General features: G+C 48.8%; 2 protein-coding genes across 8 annotated transcripts in view; one reads left to right on the plus strand and one right to left on the minus strand.

Annotated features, from left to right (window-relative positions):
• Positions 1–236: 236 nt before the first annotated feature.
• Positions 237–5,991, plus strand: CCDC189 (coiled-coil domain containing 189). Its single transcript, XM_037814564.1, has 9 exons — positions 237–695; positions 1,025–1,056; positions 1,642–1,707; positions 1,896–2,065; positions 2,548–2,618; positions 2,845–2,961; positions 3,060–3,120; positions 3,208–3,294; positions 3,883–5,991. Exons 1-9 carry the CDS (start codon positions 495–497, stop codon positions 4,059–4,061), a joined length of 984 nt encoding a protein of 327 aa, XP_037670492.1. The 5' UTR covers positions 237–494; the 3' UTR covers positions 4,062–5,991.
• The window catches only part of PHKG2 (phosphorylase kinase catalytic subunit gamma 2), a 31,521-nt gene continuing 16,799 nt past the window's right edge, over positions 4,183–18,904 (minus strand). For 6 of the 7 annotated variants that reach the window (XM_037814560.1, XM_037814559.1, XM_037814557.1 and 3 more), the window contains 7 exons: positions 10,545–10,720; positions 10,253–10,307; positions 9,119–9,184; positions 8,883–9,046; positions 5,297–5,387; positions 5,036–5,189; positions 4,183–4,963 (listed from right to left, as the gene is read on the minus strand). In XM_037814560.1, the coding sequence (XP_037670488.1) occupies positions 4,505–4,963; positions 5,036–5,189; positions 5,297–5,387; positions 8,883–9,046; positions 9,119–9,184; positions 10,253–10,307; positions 10,545–10,720 (1,165 nt within the window). In that variant the 3' untranslated portion in view covers positions 4,183–4,504. The remainder of the gene's footprint in view (positions 4,964–5,035; positions 5,190–5,296; positions 5,388–8,882; positions 9,047–9,118; positions 9,185–10,252; positions 10,308–10,544; positions 10,721–18,904) is intronic. The other variant, XM_037814563.1, reaches the window with a different exon arrangement.

An 18,904-nucleotide genomic window follows, 5' to 3' on the forward strand; every position in this document is an offset into this window, starting at 1 on the left:
CGGTGCCGGATGTGGCGACACTTCTTTAGTTCCTGTTTCTATTGGTTGCGCTTAGTCCCGCCCCTCCCGCCGTGTTTGGTTTCTCGCTGAACACCTCCTCCTTCTCTCGGTGATTGGCCAGCAAACAGTTGCCATGGTAACCGACACCGCTCTCGCCTTCTTACCCGAATCACACCGCCATCTTTTTTATGGGCAACTTTGAAGAAGACACCGAAGTGGACACGTGCAACCTATTACGCATGTGCACTGCCTTCTCACTTATTAGCTTATGCCCTACACTGTCTACTTTCCCTCCTTCACAAGCCTTCTTAGCAACGGTCGCCGTTGAGACGGAGAGAGACGCCTCCCGCGAATTGGCTGCACCGAGCCTTTCGGCAGACGTAGATTGGCTGCGGCGTCGCTAGAGGGCCGGGCCTTGGCAGTCGCTACCCGAGAACTGGCTGCCGCAAGGCGGACAGAGGCTGTGGTGACCTGCGGCACGGAGAAGCGATGAGATGATCCCCCAGAGGTCCACCCAAAGGCTGGGACTTAGAATGCCGTCGGAGCTTGAACTGCCCTCCGAACTGCGGCGGGAACCAGAGAAGGATTTCAGCTCAGTGGGTGAATCGGCCGCGAGGGTGGGAACGGATACGCGGACCGAGTCGGTGACGGCGTCCGTGGAAGCGGATGAAGATCCTACAGCCAACTTGTTCGCGGTGAGGGCGGGACAGAGTGGTCTCCTCCTGTGCTTATAAAAGGGCTCCCCGGCAGGGCTCACCCGTTATTATATTTAGTAACGTTCCAGACCTTTCCCGGACTGCCGTGGTGAAGAGAAGCAGGGCGCGTGTGGCTGTTTTTGCAGGCTTATGAATAGTAATTAGGACCTGCTGAAGCTCTGCCCCGCCTGCGTTGCTTGTCCAGGGCCTCTGAGATGAGAGGACAACCTAGCGCGTTCTCGGGCCCCGCTGGAGATTCGCAACGGACTAGGGTCTAGGGGGGGCCAGGGACCACACAACTGTCTTTTCCCAATCCGCTCTCTCCGCAGCCGCCGCTTCCCCAGCCCCGGATCTGCATGTGGTGAGTGTGAAGAACCATGGGGAAATGTTACACTTCACCTTGCAGTATTCCTTTAGTGCCTCCGAGTCCTGTCAAGTAGTCAGGGCATCCCCATTTTACAGATGAGGAGACTGAGGCCCAGAGATGCAATTACCCTAGGTGACTGGAAGCTGGCTCTCCGGTCTCCCCAGTCCACAGACGGAGTGTGGGAATAAGGGAGCCCAGTACTGAGAATATAGTAGAGTATCACTGCTGCCAGGAGGTGTTGTACAAATGGGGATACTGAGGACCCACGAGGGGGGACTTGCCCAAGGCCATACAGCAAGGTAGTGGCAGAGCAGAGATAAGAACTCAAGTTTCCTGACCCTAGACCTTATACATGCAGAGGCTCAGAAGAGTTCCTTTAGTCCATCCCTTATTTGACAGGTGAAGACACTGAGGCCCAAAGAGTGAAATGACTTGCCTGAGGTTATACAGCAAGTTAGTGGAAGTGCTGAGCATCAAACTCAGGTCTCCTGATAGCCAGCCTGATGCTAGTCATCATAGCTCTGTCACAAGACTAATGTGTAACAGCCACCAACTTTCTCTCCCCTTTTCCTATGACAGGAAATACCTAGACATCCATTCCATGCAAAGGCTGGAGAAGACTGCCAACACTGAGGAGATGAGGGAGTATGGGGCTGAGCAGGGAGGGGAAGAAGAGCTCTTGGGGGAAGGCTGAGGGGGTGGGTTGGGAAGACAGGAGAAATGGCTGGCCCCCGAGCATGTGGTGAGAGGAGAGATGAGTGTGGGGTGGTAGAGGCCAGTCTCACCTTCTCCCACACTCTGTCATCACTCACTCCTCCTCTCTCCCTCCCAAGGGTGCTGGCTGAGCTGTTGGGGCTGAGCTGTCCTGAGCAGAGCCTACGGGAGGCCATAACCCTGGATCTCTTCTCCCATGCACTCATCTTCTGCCGCCAGCAGGACTTCTCGCTGGAGCAGACATCAGCAGCTTGTGCCCTGCTCCAAGATCTCCACAAGGCCTGTGTTGGTAAGAGGAGGCTACTGTAGAATTTGTACCCACAAATGAAAGGAGGCTGGGTTGGCAGAAGGTTGGGTTGGGAAGTAGGAAGTAGAGATTACCAACTGGAACCTCTGTTCTGTCTTTAACTAGTGGTATTACCACATGTAAGTTACTTAACCTTTGAAGTCCTTGGTTTCTCTGTCTATAAAATAAGAATATAGCACTACTTTGTGGGATTACTCTGGGAACTAATATATGTAAATATATGCATAATACTTAATAAAATATAAGTGTCACAAGGGCAGAACCCTGTCTTGCTCAGTACCTAGAACAACACGTAGTGGATACTCGAGATTTGTTGAGTGGATTAACGAAACAAGCCAGGACTTGAACTTAGATCTGGCCACCTCTAAAGCTCATGCTCATTTGTACTTGTTAAGTGAGTGAGTGAAATGAATGGGTGACCATCAGGAAAAGGACTCACTGTCACATCTTGCTTTTCCTCCCAGCAACCCCCTTGGGCAACGTGGAAGAATGTTATCGCTACTTCACCAGTGTTCTTTTTTGCCATGGAGTCAGGGTCAGTTCCCAGGAACAGGACCCTCACCATCCCCCAGACAACATCCAACCCGATCTCCCATTCTCTCTCACACTTATCTCCTTCATCTTCCTCCAAAGGCCCAGTGGGCTCTACCTACTCCTTGAATGCCAGGTCTTGGAGGAAAGGTCAGGGCTTCAGGAAGTGGTGACAGGGAGAAGGAAGGCCTCAGGTGGGTTGATCCCCTAACTCCCAGTCAACCCCACAGCGGCCCCCCTTCAGCATTGACCTCTTTAAGGAAGAACAGCTGCTGGCCCTGGCGGACTATGTGGTCAACACCTACTTCCGCCACTTCAAGCTCTACAAATATGTCTTCACTCCCCAGGTACTGGGCTGTGGGCTCCGAGAGGCCACCCCTCACCTCTCCCTTTCCCTCAGTGCAGGTGCCCTCCTCTCAGCGCCCCACTTCCTCTCTCTTCTCAGGTGCGGCTGGATCTATCTTTGACTTACTTGGGGCTGGAGGCACCCAAGCTCTGGCCAGAGGGTAATAAGAGTAAAGGAGGGGGCCGGAGCTGGGGCTGGGGCTGGAGCTAGGGCTGAGGCTGAAGGCTCTTCCTGCTTCTGGCTTCAGAGGAAGAAGGTGAGGAAGCAGAGGAACAGACAGTCACCCCCCAGGAAAAGGAGCTGGAGACGGCGAGCCAGCCAGAGCAAGAGCCAAGTAAGGACCTGGAGGAGTTAGGGTCCCCAGGGACTCTGGGCAGGTGTAAAATGAAGGACTTCAGACTTTCCATTTTTAGTCATGGTGCCCTTTGTCCAAATGATTTCTTATGCAGAAGGCCAACATGACAGATGAAAACAGAGCTGCTCTGGGTGGAGCCAAAGGTCCAGAAGAGGATTTTTATAAAAGCATTGCCAATACTAGCTAGAATAGTTGGCACATACTCTGCACCAGGCAGGCCCTATTTAAGCATTTTATATATTAACTCATTTAATCCCCATGCAACCCTATCTGGTAGGTGTCATTACTATCCACATTTCACACATGAGGAAACTGAGTCACAGAAAGGTTAAATAACTTGCCTAAGGCCACCCAGCTACTAAGGAACAGTCTGAATTTGAACCCAGAAAGTCCGGTCTGGCCCATCTGCTCACTTCTTGTCACAGAGAGGCTGGCTGACTTTGCCTGAATTAAAGCACTTTTGCCACCTGGGTAGCCCCTTGGGGGTGCTTCGCCCAGCTAGGGGCAACTCCCTCAGGCTCAAGACAGCATCGCTCCTGACCCGCCCCCTCGTCCCTGCCTCTACAGGCCACAAGTCTGCCCTCCAAGCCTTCATCAAGACCCAGCTCAACAAGGAGCTGGGGCAGCTCCGGCAGCTGGTGGAGGAGCGGCTCAAGGCCAGCGAGGACAGGCTCAGCAACAAGTTGGCCACCCTAGAACAGCCCTTCCAGCTGCCCCCAGGAAAAGGCAAGAACAGGACCAAGTGATCCCCAGCATTTCCCCAATAAAGGCCTGGGACAGAGCAGCCCCCTTCCTGCCCCTCTCCCACCCCAAGTACCTTCTGGGCTTCCCTGCCCCAGTCAGACACCAGACACAGGGCACCCACTCTCCCTGGCATGGAGCAGATTTTATTTCATATGCAGCACAGGCAGCACCAACCAGGCCAGGCATGACATTCCAAGTGGCTCCCTTCCACCCCAGCTCTGCTGTCAAAGCCCTGGCCAGGGGGAGGGGGCGTGCGTGTACAGGGCTGGGTCTTTGTGATAATAGCATGATCACTGGTGGGCCTGAGGCTATCCCAGGGGGACTAGTCTGATGAAAAGTCCTCCTCCTGGAGAGTCCTGCTTTCTGAGGTTCCCCAGGGCTGGGGACCTAACCCACCAACAGCATGGCCTCATCCTCAGTGATAGCAGCAGAGTCTCCCTCCTCTTCAGGGCCCGTGATGGGAAAATGCCCAGGGGGCCGATGCTGGAAGAGGGCCGCCCGGTTCTGCTGCTCGCCCTTCTTCACCCAGTGCCCATAAAGCCGGAAGGCACAGCTGTCGATGAGGCGCCGTACCGGCCGCAGTGCATAAGGGTCCCTCAATAGGGCACTCTTGGTCAGGGGCCGAACACGGTGGGTGCTTAAGGCCACTCGTCCAGCAGCCAGCACTGTCCATACTGCCACCTGGGAACGGGCAGTGGGAGCTCCAGTTGAGTGTCCACCACAGAAGAAGCACCAAAGGCAGGGGGACAGGCCCAGGCCCTGACACTCTCTGGCTTACCCGGAACCGCTGGCGGGGGGTGAGGTTCCAGGGTTGGCTGCCTTCACAACGCTCAAAGAAGGGGTGTTGTAGGGCCTGCTCGGCCGTCAGGCGCTCCTCAGGATCCACCTGCAGCAGCTTGGAGATCTAGGGAGAACCCCAGACCATGAGGAGCAGCTCTTGGGCCTCCCCACTTGCCCTCTCATGGCCCCAGCTCACCAGGTCTTTGACGGTATTTGAACGGTCATCCCACTCGGGTGAACTAAACTGGTACTGGCCCTCCATGATCATGCGCAGCATCAGGATCTGGCGCCGGTGCCAGAAGGGTGGCGAGCCAGCCAGGAGTGTGAATAAGATCACCCCACAGGCCCAGCTGGGAAGAGACCAGGATCAGGCAGGACTGGGAGGTGGGTGGGTAGATGCAGCTGTGGGGAGGAACCATACCCATGGGGGGAGGGGTGGTAGTGGACAGAAACTCACAGGTCGACCTCTTTGCCGTAGCCTGGGTGGGTTTCATCCATGGAGCATTTAAGGATCTCTGGTGCTAGATACCCTGGGGTCCCACACAACTCTGGGGAGAGAGGGCTGAGGTGTAGGGGGTGCCACCAGCCCCCTCCTGGGCCCTTAACATAGGTTTCAGTTCTGACCCCTGCAGTGTCCCTTATTATTAGGCCCTATCACTACTGAGCAACTCCCACGCCAATAAGGCTCCTCGTGGCCTTCTGAGGAAAAGCTGATTTCTGGGTTGGACTTCAAGGTCCTACCCAACTGTGTCATTGCCTCCTCCAAACCTCCAGCCAAGCCACCCTACAATGCCCTTCCCCAATCCTTGCACAATCTATTTGCTACCACATTTTTACAAACATAGTACATGAAAAACAAAATATTTTCCACATTCCTTTCTGCCCAAACCTATTCCTCATCCTATAATCTCCACTTTGGTTAGTGGAACCACCACTTAGCCTGAGGGGAACAAGTGGGAATCTGGGAATTCCTAAGCACATATGGGCAGTCTCCTGTTTAAAACCCTTCCCTTTAAAGGACAACATCGACTGTGTTTTAAAACTTCAAGTTCTGTGTGAGATCAAGGGAACAGATGATTATTTGGTGCAGGATATATATTTTCTGCAGCACACTAATTTAACTTGTATGGTCAGTTTATTCAAACACCATAATTACATGGAACTTTGAATAGGAAGTGAGATCTGGTAGGTTTGTACAGGTTAGTATGAAATTCTGATACATCGCAAAGTAACTTGGGCAGAAAATAAAAATATATATGTAGGGCCCTCTGAGGAACTGGGGGAAAATGTGGAAATGTTCGACTTCCTCACCTAGGTTATTACTGATATTCTCACAAACATTGAGGATAACAATTTAATAGGATGAACCCTCAATCTTGGGGCTTGCCCTTATGAAGCTTGTTACTGCAAAGGAGAGGCTGAGCCTACTTATAATTGTGCCTAAGAGTCTCCCCCAGAGAACCCCTTTGTTGCTCAGTGTGGGTTGCTCTCTAAGCCCATGCAGCAGGTGAACTCACTGCCCTCCCCCACAAGTGGAGCATGATTCCCAGGGGTATAAATCTCCCTGGCAACAAGGGACATGACTCCCAGGTATGAGCCTGGACCCTGCATCATGGGATTGAGAAAATGTTAACCAAAAGGGGGAAGCAAAATGAAACAAAGTTTCAGTGGCTGAGAGATTTCAAATGGAGTTGAGAGGTCACTCTGGAGGGCAATCTTATGTGCTGTACAGATATCCCTTTTTAGTTTTTAGTGTATTGGAATAGCTAGAGGGAAATACCTGAAACTATTGAACTGCAACCCAACAGCCTTGATTCTTGAAGACGTTTGCTTAACTACGTAGTTTACGTGGTGTGACTGCGTGACTGTGAAAACCTCGTGGCCCACTCTCCCTTTAACCAGTGTATGGACAGATGAATAGAAAAATGGGAACAAAAATAAATAATAGGGGGGTATGGGATGATGGAATGTTTTAGGTGGTCTGTTTTAATTTTTTTTTTTTTTTTTTTTGGAGTAAGGAAAATGTCCAAAAATTGTGGTGATGAATGCACAACTATATGACGGTTCTGTGAATACTTGATTGCACACTCGAGATGATTGTAGGGTATGTGAATATATCTCAATAAAACTGTATTAAAAAAATAATAGGGCAACAGGCCCAACTGCCCTTACACGACTCCTGAGATGATGCCCTGTGGGTGCAGCATCCTATCATGGTACTCTTGCCAAAAATGCATAATCACAACTTCATCATGAGGAAACCTCAGATAATCCCATCATGAGGCACATCCTACAAAGGCTTCTAAATCTTCAAAAATGTGAAGGTTTTGAAAACAAGCCAAGGAACTGTTCCAGAGTAAAGGGGACTGAAAAAACATGGTGACTAAACACAATGAGTGATCCTGGATTGGACTGTGGACCAGATTTATTTGGGGGAGGAGGGATAGCAGTTGATTATAAAGGACGTGTTTGGAACAATTGTAATATTTAAAGGAGGCTGGTAAAGTAGATTACAGTGTTGTTAATTTCCTAGTTTTGATAATTGTACTATGACTTTATAAGAAAATGCCCTTGTTTTCAGGAAACACGCTTAGGCATTTAGTGGCAAAGTGGCATCGTGTCTTCAAGTTACTTTCAAATGGTTCAGAAGAAAAAATATGTGCAAAAGAGAATGGAAAGGTGGTAAAATATTAAAACTTGGAGAATCTGGGTGAAAGGTAAAAAAATAAAATAAAATAAAACCCTTCCCTCACTCTGCATCATGGCATCTGTATCATGTCCAGACTCCTGCAGCACAGAGCCCCCCAGGTGACTCATCCAAGCCCCTATTTTTAGTTTCTTCTACCACTTCCAGGCACCAGTTCTACCAGCTTAGCAATTCTCAAACTGTGCTCCATGGCACACTTCCACATGTTAATGGGACTGACTTGGAAGGAAGTCTGGGAAATTCACTGCTACCCCAAGTGTTCACTGAATGCCTATGATGTACCAAGCACCACACACAGCACAGAGATGAATTAAAGGTGGGCCTGCCAAGGTTACTGGCTGCCAGAAAGCAAATGAGAACAACAACAGAGCAAGAAGAGCATCACAAAGGGAGAAATAAGAACAAAAAAAGAAAAAACGGGACCCTACCTGACCTGGAGGTTTAAAGTGAAACCTGAAATAATGAAGCCTAGGGAGAGGACGGAGTGGGCAGAGACAGAGAGTATTCCAGAAAGGGGAAAAGTATATGTGAAAGCCCAAAGGGAACACAACACCCACAAGATTTGTCTAAATCCATAGGTTAACACAGACTACCCAAGTTCAAATCCTGGCCCCATGACCTTGGGCAAGTCACCTCACCACTTCAAGCCCATCTATAAAAGTGGAGACACACTATCAGGGTGGCATGATGAGCCAGAGAAATAAGCCATGGAAAGACACTGTCGTGCGTAGTTCACAGTAAGCACCCAGTGCATGTTAGCTGTGAGAAACCCAGGGCAAAACCAGTGAGGGAAAAGTCATAGCTTATCAAAAGATTCTGGGGAGCCCCACAGGTGAACTTTTTTTCAAGTCTCCCATTTGCTCCAGATACACTCCCGTCATGACAAATGTATTAGCCCTGGGAAAGGCCGCCTGGCCAGGTCCTCCTCCCGGTACCCTGAGAAGCACACCGGGCCTCTCCCCTCCAGGCCCTGAACACACTGCTGACCCCTGGTGTCCCCTTTATCCTCCTGGGACAAGCCAAGGAACCCTTCAGGGACTGGCTCTGGCCTTCTCTGTGAGCTGCTCCAGGCTGAATCGGGTGCTTCGACCTCTCAGCCTCCTCCTGCCCTGGCTCTCAGCCCATTCTGCACCACTGCTCCCATGTCTGTCTCCATCCTCCCCAGTCAGGACACCCATGCTGAGCTGTTCACAGGCTTTGCACCCAGAGAGTGCTCTGGCAGGTGCTCACTGCCTTCTCCCTTCCCTTCGTACCTGAGACTCAGTACTCAGACCCAGCCAACCTCAGCCTGTGTCCCCTTCCCTCCCATACCTCTCAAGGTGCCAGGTCCCCTCACCTCGTAGCTTCTCGCCAGGTTCTAAGTGGCAGGAGAACCCAAAATCTGAAAGTCGGATTTGCATATCGTCGTCTAGGAGAATATTCTCAGGCTTCAAGTCTCGGTGCACGATGTTGTTGGCGTGGAGAAAGCTCACTGCTTCCAGCACTGACCTCATGATGGACCTGGGGGAGCGCAGACTCTGCCTCTGCTTCTCCCTGCCCCACCCCACTGCTCACCCCAGGGGCTGCCGTTACCTGGTTTCCTTTTCTGAGAGGGCCACTTTCTCTGTGAGATAGTCAAAGAGCTCTCCCTTCCGCATCCTAAGACACAGGAGGGGCATGGGCGGTAGGTGCATGCCACGGTGGGGGCCAAGAGTAAGCCAGTGCCCACAAAAGTACCCTGGAAGAGGCTGCTAGAGGGAGACCCCTCTGCAGGCAAACCAAAGGGTCTCAAGACAGAGCACTCCAAGAGAGAAGCAGATACCAGGGGCAGTTTGGCCCAGTGGCTTGGTGGTTGAAATATCTGTATTGTGCCATCGTGGGGCTATTTTCGCAACGGTAAATGCCTTCTTGTGACCATAATTTACAGGAGTTCCTTGTTATCTACAAAGAACTGTACCTGATAAAAGGTCTCAAAGTGAATCTATCTATAACATAGACAAAAATTTCACAAAGAGTGGGGAAAAAAGTTCACGAGGACTTTAGTTTGAAATTTTGCTTATTTTCATGATATAGATCTTGAAAAATTGAGGTTATAATTGCAACTCTAGACCAATTCTTGAAATAACACATCAGGTGTTGTTTTGGGGAGTATCACCATTCTGCAAAGTTACGTGGTGCAACAGATGCTCCCCACACCCCTCTGATTTTTGCAGAGGGTCATTTCTGTAAGTATATGGGTGACTGTGAAGTTTTTCCAAGGGCCCCCCCTAAATCTCTGGTATTCAAATCATTCTCCATGAAGAACCTTTGCTACTGGTCTGCACTATACTGTATAACACCTAGCATTCGGATTCAGACTGACCAGATGCAGCACTCATGGGCAAGATGGAGACCAGTGTAAAATGGGAGGGTAGTGGGGTAGGGGTCTGTTTTTTGGGCAGTCAGCTCATTGATGAACACTTTCCTCTTAAAACAACTTCTCCCCTGCTAAACCTCTCAGCCATGGGGGACTGTCACTGTTACTCTTGAAAAACTTGCTTCGGTCGTGGCACCTGGGGAGAGGGGCTGGAGCCACAGGGTGGCAGGCAGGCCATGGGGAGTGAGAGGGCACTAGCCGGGGCAGAGGCAGGTGTGGGCAGGGTGGTGTGCAGCCCACAGCGTGGCAAGGCTGGGGCCAGGCCTGGGGCTGGGGAGGAGGCGCTTGGCTCTGAACAGGGAGATACTCACAGGTCAAACACCAGGAACATGAAGCTAGAAGACTCGTAGGAATCGATGAGAGTGACTGGGGAAAGAGGCAAAAGGCAGAGAGACAGAGATGGAAGGGCAGATACATATGAAAGGGGATTTTCCACCCTGAGGCAGCAGTGGTCTGTGGCCCGGAAGGAAGGGGAACCAAAGGAGGCAGTAGGGCCCCAAAGGCTGCCAAGCCGGGAGGGGAGCAGAGGGATGGAGGTGGTGGTAGCAGGGGGCACAGGCGGGGGCAGCAGTCAGCTAACAGGAGCAGGGAACGCAGCCTCACTGATGTGGGGGTGGCCGGCGACCTGGCTCAGGATCTGCGTCTCTCGCCGCGTGGCTTCCCGCACCTCCTCCAGCTGCTCGGGACTCAGTCGCTCAGCTGTCACCTCCATGATCTTCACTGCAAACTCATTGCCGGTCGCTCGATGAATGCAACGGCGGACCACAGAGCTCACTCCTCTGTCAGAACCAGACAACAGCACAAGTCAGGATCTCCTGAACCTCCTTTCCATGCAGAACTGAGCCTCAGCATCCTCACAGCCACTGCGCTGGGCTCCCAAGACCCATTTGGACAACAGGCTCACCACCCAGGAGTGCACCCTGGCCTACAGCAGGTTCACAGCCGCCTCAGGAACCCAGCAAGGTGCAACACAAAGCTCACAAGGAGAGCAGGCAGAGGATCCAGGTTCTAATCCTGGCTCTGCCACTCCTTCCATTGATCAGTCTGGACAAGTCTTCCTGCAATGAGCCCCGGAACCTGCCAATGCCAGTACCCCCATAAGGGGATGGATGAAATGGTCTAAGCCTCCCTCCAAATTTCACTTGCATTGCCCTGATCCCCCAACTCAAATTCCAGAGCTCCTCTCCAAAACCTCACATGTAGGAGGCTCCAAATGAACATTAAGCCATTGATTAGAAGACTAAAGTTGAGAATCAGGGGACCTTGGTTTAGTCCCCAGCTTTGCCACTAAATAACCTGCAAGTGAGCCATTGACATAAGGTGTCAGGCTTCAGCTTTATCAACTCTGAAATGTGCTCCACAACATCTTAGGGGGCCGTTGAAAGGAGTTATGCAGGTAGAGAGAGAGGAAAGGCCATTGGGAATGGTAAAGAGAAAGTCCTAGACAGGGACTCCCTCGCTCTGTCTCTGTCACCAACTCCATGTGACCCTACAAATATCTTAGGCTAAGTGTCAAATCCCTCCAGGAGCTGGCCTCGAACCACATTTCTGAGACTGGTTCCTTGCTGTCCTTCACAGAGCCCTGCTGCTATGCTCTCGTGGGCTCCTTGCCTAAATGCCACTCCTTCTGTCTGGAATGCCTGTTACCAACATTTCCAGGTAAAGCAGGGATGCAAACCATTGGTCCACAAGCCAAACATGGCCTACAGGTGTGTTTCATTTTGGCCAGTGCAATGTTCTTTACAAATCTCAATTCACCTATCAGGCAGGATGGGAACTCTCCAGCTACCACAGTGCCCGGCACTTCCTACTGTCTTACTTGGCCACGTCACAGTTTTAATTTCCTGCCAGACCACTAAGGGCATTTGAGTTTGAAGTCCCTGGTCTAATTACTACTATCTTTACTGAATCACTCTGAGAATCTGATGAAAGTCAGAGAGTTCTACTATATACATACAACATTTGCACAATTTCAAGGGGTCCAAAGACCCCCTAGAGTCATCAGCTGAGAATCCCTGCTTTAAGGCCCAAACTAAGGGCTACTGCCACCCCAACAATTCTTTGTTCATTCTTCAGCAAGAAGGGAACACTCTCTTCTATGACCTCCCATAGCATTTTTTTTTTCTTTTCAGGGGGAATCAGGGTGGTTTTATTTAGGTTGGTGACATACAAGACTCCACACTTAGGAATGTGGGTGGGGGGGGGGAGGTTAACAAACTTCTGCAGTTTCTTCCACCTGCCTTTATTCATTTCTTTAAACTCTTCCAAGGTATCTGTGGACAGGGTAAGCTTGTACTCATCCACAGGCCACTGAAGCTCATGTCTCTGAGGTGAGAGTACTTGGTTTGTAATAGTTTGAGTGGAGTTAAGCTATCATACCTCTGATCACAGGCCTCTGGCTCTGCCATCTGGTGGTCTCTCCCTCCCAAAAGGCCTGGACTACCCACGGCTACAGGTAAGCACCCAAGTCCTGGCCCCATTTGGTCTTATCCACTAGCCGTTCCTCACAGAGATTAAGAAAAGTAGCAAGAGGATTGTAGGAAGATGGCAACATATGAAGCTGCAGGAATCAGTACTTTCACCAAAACAATTATTGAACTTTCAGGAACTGCCTCAATCAACTATTTTGGAACTCTGGGTTCTAGTGGAACACTCTGCAACATCTAGGGGAAGAGCTGGACAAAGAGAATGGCAAGTTGCGGTAAATGTCAGTGAATTTTACTCTCCATGCAACGGCAGCAGTGGGAACTGCAGCCCAGGCTCCCGGTGTAGCCTGCTGGTGCCAAGGTGGGCTTTAAGGATTTAGTTCTCCAAAATCCTGGGGGGTGGGGATTGGTCTGATCATTGATCACTGCTTTTGATTGGCTACTTCAGATAGTTGGGGGGCTCAGCTCTGAGAGAGATCATTGTTCCAACATCCTCCCAGCCCCCACAGGGAAAAGCAGCAGAGAAGTGTTAAAGAGGTAGTACCTTTTTTTTCATATTCTTCTCCTCTTTTTACTTTCCATTCCCCATTTAGGAGCAAAAGAAGTTTGGGAAGTTCACAAACTGACTGCTCTGACCCTCAACAACAACCACAAAACTAGCAATCCCAGAGAACTGACAGAACTAGATTTATAGAGTTATAACAACATATTACCCAGAATGTCCAGTTCCCAACAAAAAATTACAAAACACCAAACAGGAAAGTATGGACCATTTACATATAAAAATAGAATTTGTCAGAAACTATCCCTGAAGAAGCTCATACATTTAACTATTGGTAAAAGACTTTAACTGCCTTCAATATATTCAGTGAGGTAAAAGAACCCAAATACAACAAATTAAAGGAAATCAGGAAAATGTCTGAAAAAAATAAAGACATAGAAATTATAAAAAGGAGCCAAACGGAAATTCTGGAGCTGTGAAGTACAGTAACTCAAATGAAAAACTCACTAGATGGATTCAACAGCAGGTGTCAACAGGCAGAAGAAATCAGCAGCAACTTGAAGACAAGACCATTGAAATTATCCAATATGAGGGGCAAAAAGAGAAAATAAAGAAAAATGGACAGAGCCTGAGGGACCTGTGGGACACCATAAAGGGTACCGACACATGCATCACTGCAGTCCCAAAGGACAAAAGGAGAGAAAGGAGCAGAAAAAGTATTTGAAGAAATAATGGCCAAAAATGTCCCAAATGTGATGAAAGACATGAATATGGCACATACAGGAAGCTCAACAAATTCCAAGACTCAAAGTGATCCACAACAAGGCACATTATAGCAAAACTGTCAAACTCCAAAGACAGGGAATTTTGAAAGCAGCAAAAGAGAAGCAACTTGCCACACACAAGGCATCTCCAATAAGATTAAGAATAGATTTCTCATTAGAAACCACAGAAGGCAAGGGATAGTGGGATGACATATTCAAAGCCATTAAGAAAAAACTATTGGAGAACCCAAGATGGCGCCTAGGTAAGACAGGGCAAAAAAAAACACCTCCGTGAAAAATACTAGATAAAAGCCAGAAAGTGACCCAGAACACCAGTTCCAGCGATGCACCAGCCGAACAAGGTCTGCTAAATCCACGGGGACCGTGCATTTGGTGAAACCGGGAGTCTGCATTCTGAAATGAGTGAGTGAGCCAGCTGAAAGTCCTGCGGCCGCATTGCAGTGTGGGGAAACCATGGGTTGGCGTTTGGAGACGGGCTAGTTCTTTAAAAAAAAAAAAAAACCTGGGAGCAACTGCAGATACAACGGTGAGAACCGTGCAGTGAAGCACGGCAGGAGCGGGCTGTCTCAATGCCTCGGTGTCTGGCGTGGAGGATAGCCCTTCCCACACCCACTGCTTGTCTCGGGGCCTGCGGATTGTCTCCAGGCCTGGGGGGCAGAGGGGACCCAGAAGGAGAAAGAAACATGCCACTTGCAACCATCTCCCCGGCGGGCTGGGGACGCTCCTGCCCAGGGCCGGACCCATAGCCCAGAGCCGCGCCAAGGGTCCCAGTGTGACGGGGACTGTTTCCTGCAGCACCATGCACATGCCACAATATCGGCCGTGGACAGTGGCCTTTAGTGCACCCACAGCTAACTGTTCCACAGCTGGGAAGGCGTAGCTGTGCAAAGAGGGGGAAATTAACACGCCCCATTCAACCATCTTTACAGCAGGCTGGGAATGCCCCCGCACGTCCCGATGGCCCAGGGCTTCCCTGGAGGGCCGGCGTGCACTTGTGACGTGGTGCAGCCTTCCCTCGGCAGGGGTCCTGGAAGAGCATGGCTGAGAAGGGGGACCCGCTGGGAAATCCCAGGGACCCTACGCCAGTGCCAGGGACTTGTGGGTCAGCGGCAGAGACGATCTGTGGCAGGACTGAGGTGAAGGCTTGGACTCTTGCAACAGCCTTAAATCTCCGGGGACATCTAGGAGGTCTGATTATTAAAGCTGCCCTGCCTCCCTAACTGCTCAGACACACGCCCCACATTCAGGGCGGACAGCACCAACAACACACCCAAACTTAGTGCACCAATTGAACCCCACAAGAATCAGATCCCCACACACCACAAAGACAAAGTTGGGGAGAACTGACTTGAGAGGAATAGGTGACTCGCGGACGCCATCTGCTGGTTAAAGAAAGTGTACGCCACCAAGCTGTAGATCTGACAAATTAGAGACTGGTATTTTTTGATCCTGAAAGAACCCTGTCAAGTAAAGCAAATACCAAGAGGCCAAAAACAACAGAAAATCTTAAAGCATATGATAAAACCAGATGATATGGAGAACCCAAACCCAAACACCCAAATTAAAAGATGAGAAGAGACACAGTACTTGGTGCAATTAATCAAAGAACTAAAGACAAACAACAAGAGCATGGCACAGGATATAAAGGACATGAAGAAGAGCATGGCACAGGATATAAAGGACATAAAGAAGACCCTAGAAGAGCATAAAGAAGAAATTGCAAGAGTAAATAAAAAAATAGAAGATCTTATGAAAACAAAAGAAACTGTTGGCCAAATTAAAAAGACACTGGATACTCATAATACAAGATTAGAGGAAGTTGAACAATGACTCAGCATCCTCGAGGACCACAGAATGGAAAATGAAAGAAAAAAAAAGAATGAGGAAAAAAAATCAAAAAAATAGAAATGGATCTCAGGGATAAGATAGATAAAATAAAACGTCTGGGAGGCGGGGCAAGATGGCAGACTGGTGAGCTGTAAGTTTTAGTTACTCCTCCAGGAAAGTAGGTAAAAAGCCAGGAACTGCGTGGACTGGACACCACAGAGCAATCTGACTTTGGGCATACTTCATACAACACTCATGAAAACGTGGAACCGCTGAGATCAGCGAAATCTGTAAGTTTTTGCGGCCAGGGGACCCGTGCCCCTCCCTGCCAGGCTCAGTCCCGGGGGAGGAGGGGCTGTCAGCTCCGGGAAGGAGAAGGGAGAACTGCAGTGGCTGCTCTTATCGGAAACTCATTCTACTGATTCAAACTCCAACCATAGACAGACTGAGACCAGACACCAGAGACTCTGAGAGCAGCCAGCCCAGCAGAGAGGAGACAGGCATAGAAAAAAAACAACACGAAAAACTCCAAAATAAAAGCAGAGGATTTTTGGAGTTCTGGTGAACACAGAAAGGGGAAGGGCGGAGCTCAGGCCTTGAGGCGCATATGCAAATCCCGAAGCAAAGCTGATCTCTCTGCCCTGTGGACCTTTCCTTAATGGCCCTGGTTGCTTTGTCTATTAGCATTTCAATAACCCATTAGATCTCTGAGGAGGGCCGTTTTTTTTTGTTTTTTTTTTTTTAAATCCTTTTTTCTTTTTCTAAAACAATTACTCTAAGAAGCCCAATACAGAAAGCTTCAAAGAATTGCAATTTGGGCACGTCAAGTCAAGAGCAGAACTAAGAGAGCTCTGAGACAAAAGGCAATAATCCAGTGGCTGAGAAAATTCACTAAACAACACAACTTCCCAAGAAAAGGGGGGTGTCCGCTCACAGCCACCATCCTGGTGGACAGGAAACACTCCTGCCCATCGCCAGCCCCATAGCCCAGAGCTGCCCCAGACAACCCAGTGTGACGGAAGTGCTTCAAATAACAGGCACACACCACAAAACTGGGCGTGGACATTAGCCTTCCCTGCAACCTCAGCTGAATGTCCCAGAGCTGGGAAGGTGGAGCAGTGTGAATTAACAAAGCCCCATTCAGCCATCATTTGAGCAGACTAGGAGCCTCCCTACACAGCCCAGCAGCCCAGAACTGCCCTGGGGGGACGGCACTCACCTGTGACATAGCACAGTCATCCCTCAGCAGAGGACCCGGGGTGCACAGCCTGGAAGAGGGGCCCACTTGCAAGTCTCAGGAGCCATACGCCAATACCAAAGACTTGTGGGTCAGTGGCAGAGACAAACTGTGGCAGGACTGAACTGAAGGATTAGACTATTGCAGCAGCTTTAAAACTCTAGGATCATCAGGGAGATTTGATAGTTAGGGCCACCCCCCCTCCCTGACTGCCCAGAAACACGCCCCACATACAGGGCAGGCAACACCAACTACACACGCAAGCTTGGTACACCAATTGGGCCCCACAAGACTCACTCCCCCACTCACCAAAAAGGCTAAGCAGGGGAGAACTGGCTTGTGGAGAACAGGTGGCTCGTGGACGCCACCTGCTGGTTAGTTAGAGAAAGTGTACTCCACGAAGCTGTAGATCTGATAAATTAGAGATAAGGACTTCAATAGGTCTACAAACCCTAAAAGAACCCTATCAAGTTCAGCAAATGCCACGAGGCCAAAAACAACAGAAAATTATAAAGCATATGAAAAAACCAGACGATATGGATAACCCAAGCCCAAGCACCCAAATCAAAAGACCAGAAGAGACACAGCACCTAGAGCAGCTACTCAAAGAACTAAAGATGAACAATGAGACCATAGTACGGGATATGAAGGAAATCAAGAAGACCCTAGAAGAGCATAAAGAAGACATTGCAAGACTAAATAAAAAAATGGATGATCTTATGGAAATTAAAGAAACTGTTGACCAAATTAAAAAGATTCTGGACACTCATAGTACAAGACTAGAGGAAGTTGAACAACGAATCAGTGACCTGGAAGATGACAGAATGGAAAATGAAAGCATAAAAGAAAGAATGGGGAAAAAAATTGAAAAACTCGAAATGGACCTCAGGGATATGATAGATAATATGAAACGTCCGAATATAAGACTCATTGGTGTCCCAGAAGGGGAAGAAAAGGGTAAAGGTCTAGGAAGAGTATTCAAAGAAATTGTTGGGGAAAACTTCCCAAATCTTCTAAACAACATAAATACACAAATCATAAATGCTCAGCGAACTCCAAATAGAATAAATCCAAAAAAACCCACTCCGAGACATATACTGATCACACTGTCAAACATAGAAGAGAAGGAGCAAGTTCTGAAAGCAGCAAGAGAAAAGCAATTCACCACATACAAAGGAAACAGCATAAGACTAAGTAGTGACTACTCAGCAGCCACCATGGAGGCGAGAAGGCAGTGGCACTATATATTTAAAATTCTGAGTGAGAGGAATTTCCAGCCAAGAATACTTTATCCAGCAAAGCTCTCCTTCAAATTTGAGGGAGAGCTTAAATTTTTCACAGACAAAGAAATGCTGAGAGAATTTTCTAACAAGAGACCTGACCTACTGGAGATACTAAAGGGAACCCTACAGACAGAGAAACAAACACAGGACAGAGAGACTTGGAGAAAGGTTCAGTACTAAAGAGATTCGGTATGGGTACAATAAAGGATATTAATAGAGAGAGGGAAAAATATGGCAAACATAAACCAAAGGATAAGATGGCCGATTCAAGAAATGCCTTCACGGTTATAACGTTGAATGTAAATGGATTAAACTCACCAATTAAAAGATATAGATTCGCAGAATGGATCAAAAAAAATGAACCATCAATATGTTGCATACAAGAGACTCATCTTAGACACAGGGACACAAAGAAACTGAAAGTGAAAGGATGGAAAAAAATATTTCATGCAAGCTACAGCCAAAAGAAAGCAGGTGTAGCAATATTAATCTCAGATAAAATAGACTTCAAATGCAGGGATGTTTTGAGAGACAAAGAAGGCCACTACATACTAATAAAAGGGGCAATTCAGCAAGAAGAAATAACAATCGTAAATGTCTATGCACCCAATCAAGGTGCCACAAAATACATGAGAGAAACACTGGCAAAACTAAAGGAAGCAATTGATGTTTCCACAATAACTGTGGGAGACTTCAACACATCACTCTCTCCTATAGATAGATCAACCAGACAGAAGACCAATAAGGAAATTGAAAACCTAAACAATCTGATAAATGAATTAGATTTAACAGACATCTACAGGACATTACATCCCAAATCACCAGGATACACATACTTTTCTAGTGCTCATGGAACTTTCTCCAGAATAGATCATATGCTGGGACATAAAACAAGCCTCAATA

The sequence above is a fragment of the Choloepus didactylus genome, chromosome 21 (genome assembly GCF_015220235.1).
Source record: "Choloepus didactylus isolate mChoDid1 chromosome 21, mChoDid1.pri, whole genome shotgun sequence".
In the NCBI taxonomy this organism is placed as follows: Eukaryota; Metazoa; Chordata; class Mammalia; order Pilosa; family Megalonychidae; genus Choloepus; species Choloepus didactylus.

Coding starts and splice junctions, on each gene's coding strand:
- CCDC189 (XM_037814564.1), top strand. CDS start 495: ATGATCCCCCAGAGGTCCACCCAAAGGCTGGGACTTAGAATGCCGTCG. Junction 1,057..1,641: donor CAGCCCCGGATCTGCATGTG/GTGAGTGTGAAG, acceptor TTCCTATGACAG/GAAATACCTAGACATCCATT. Junction 2,066..2,547: donor TCTCCACAAGGCCTGTGTTG/GTAAGAGGAGGC, acceptor TTTTCCTCCCAG/CAACCCCCTTGGGCAACGTG.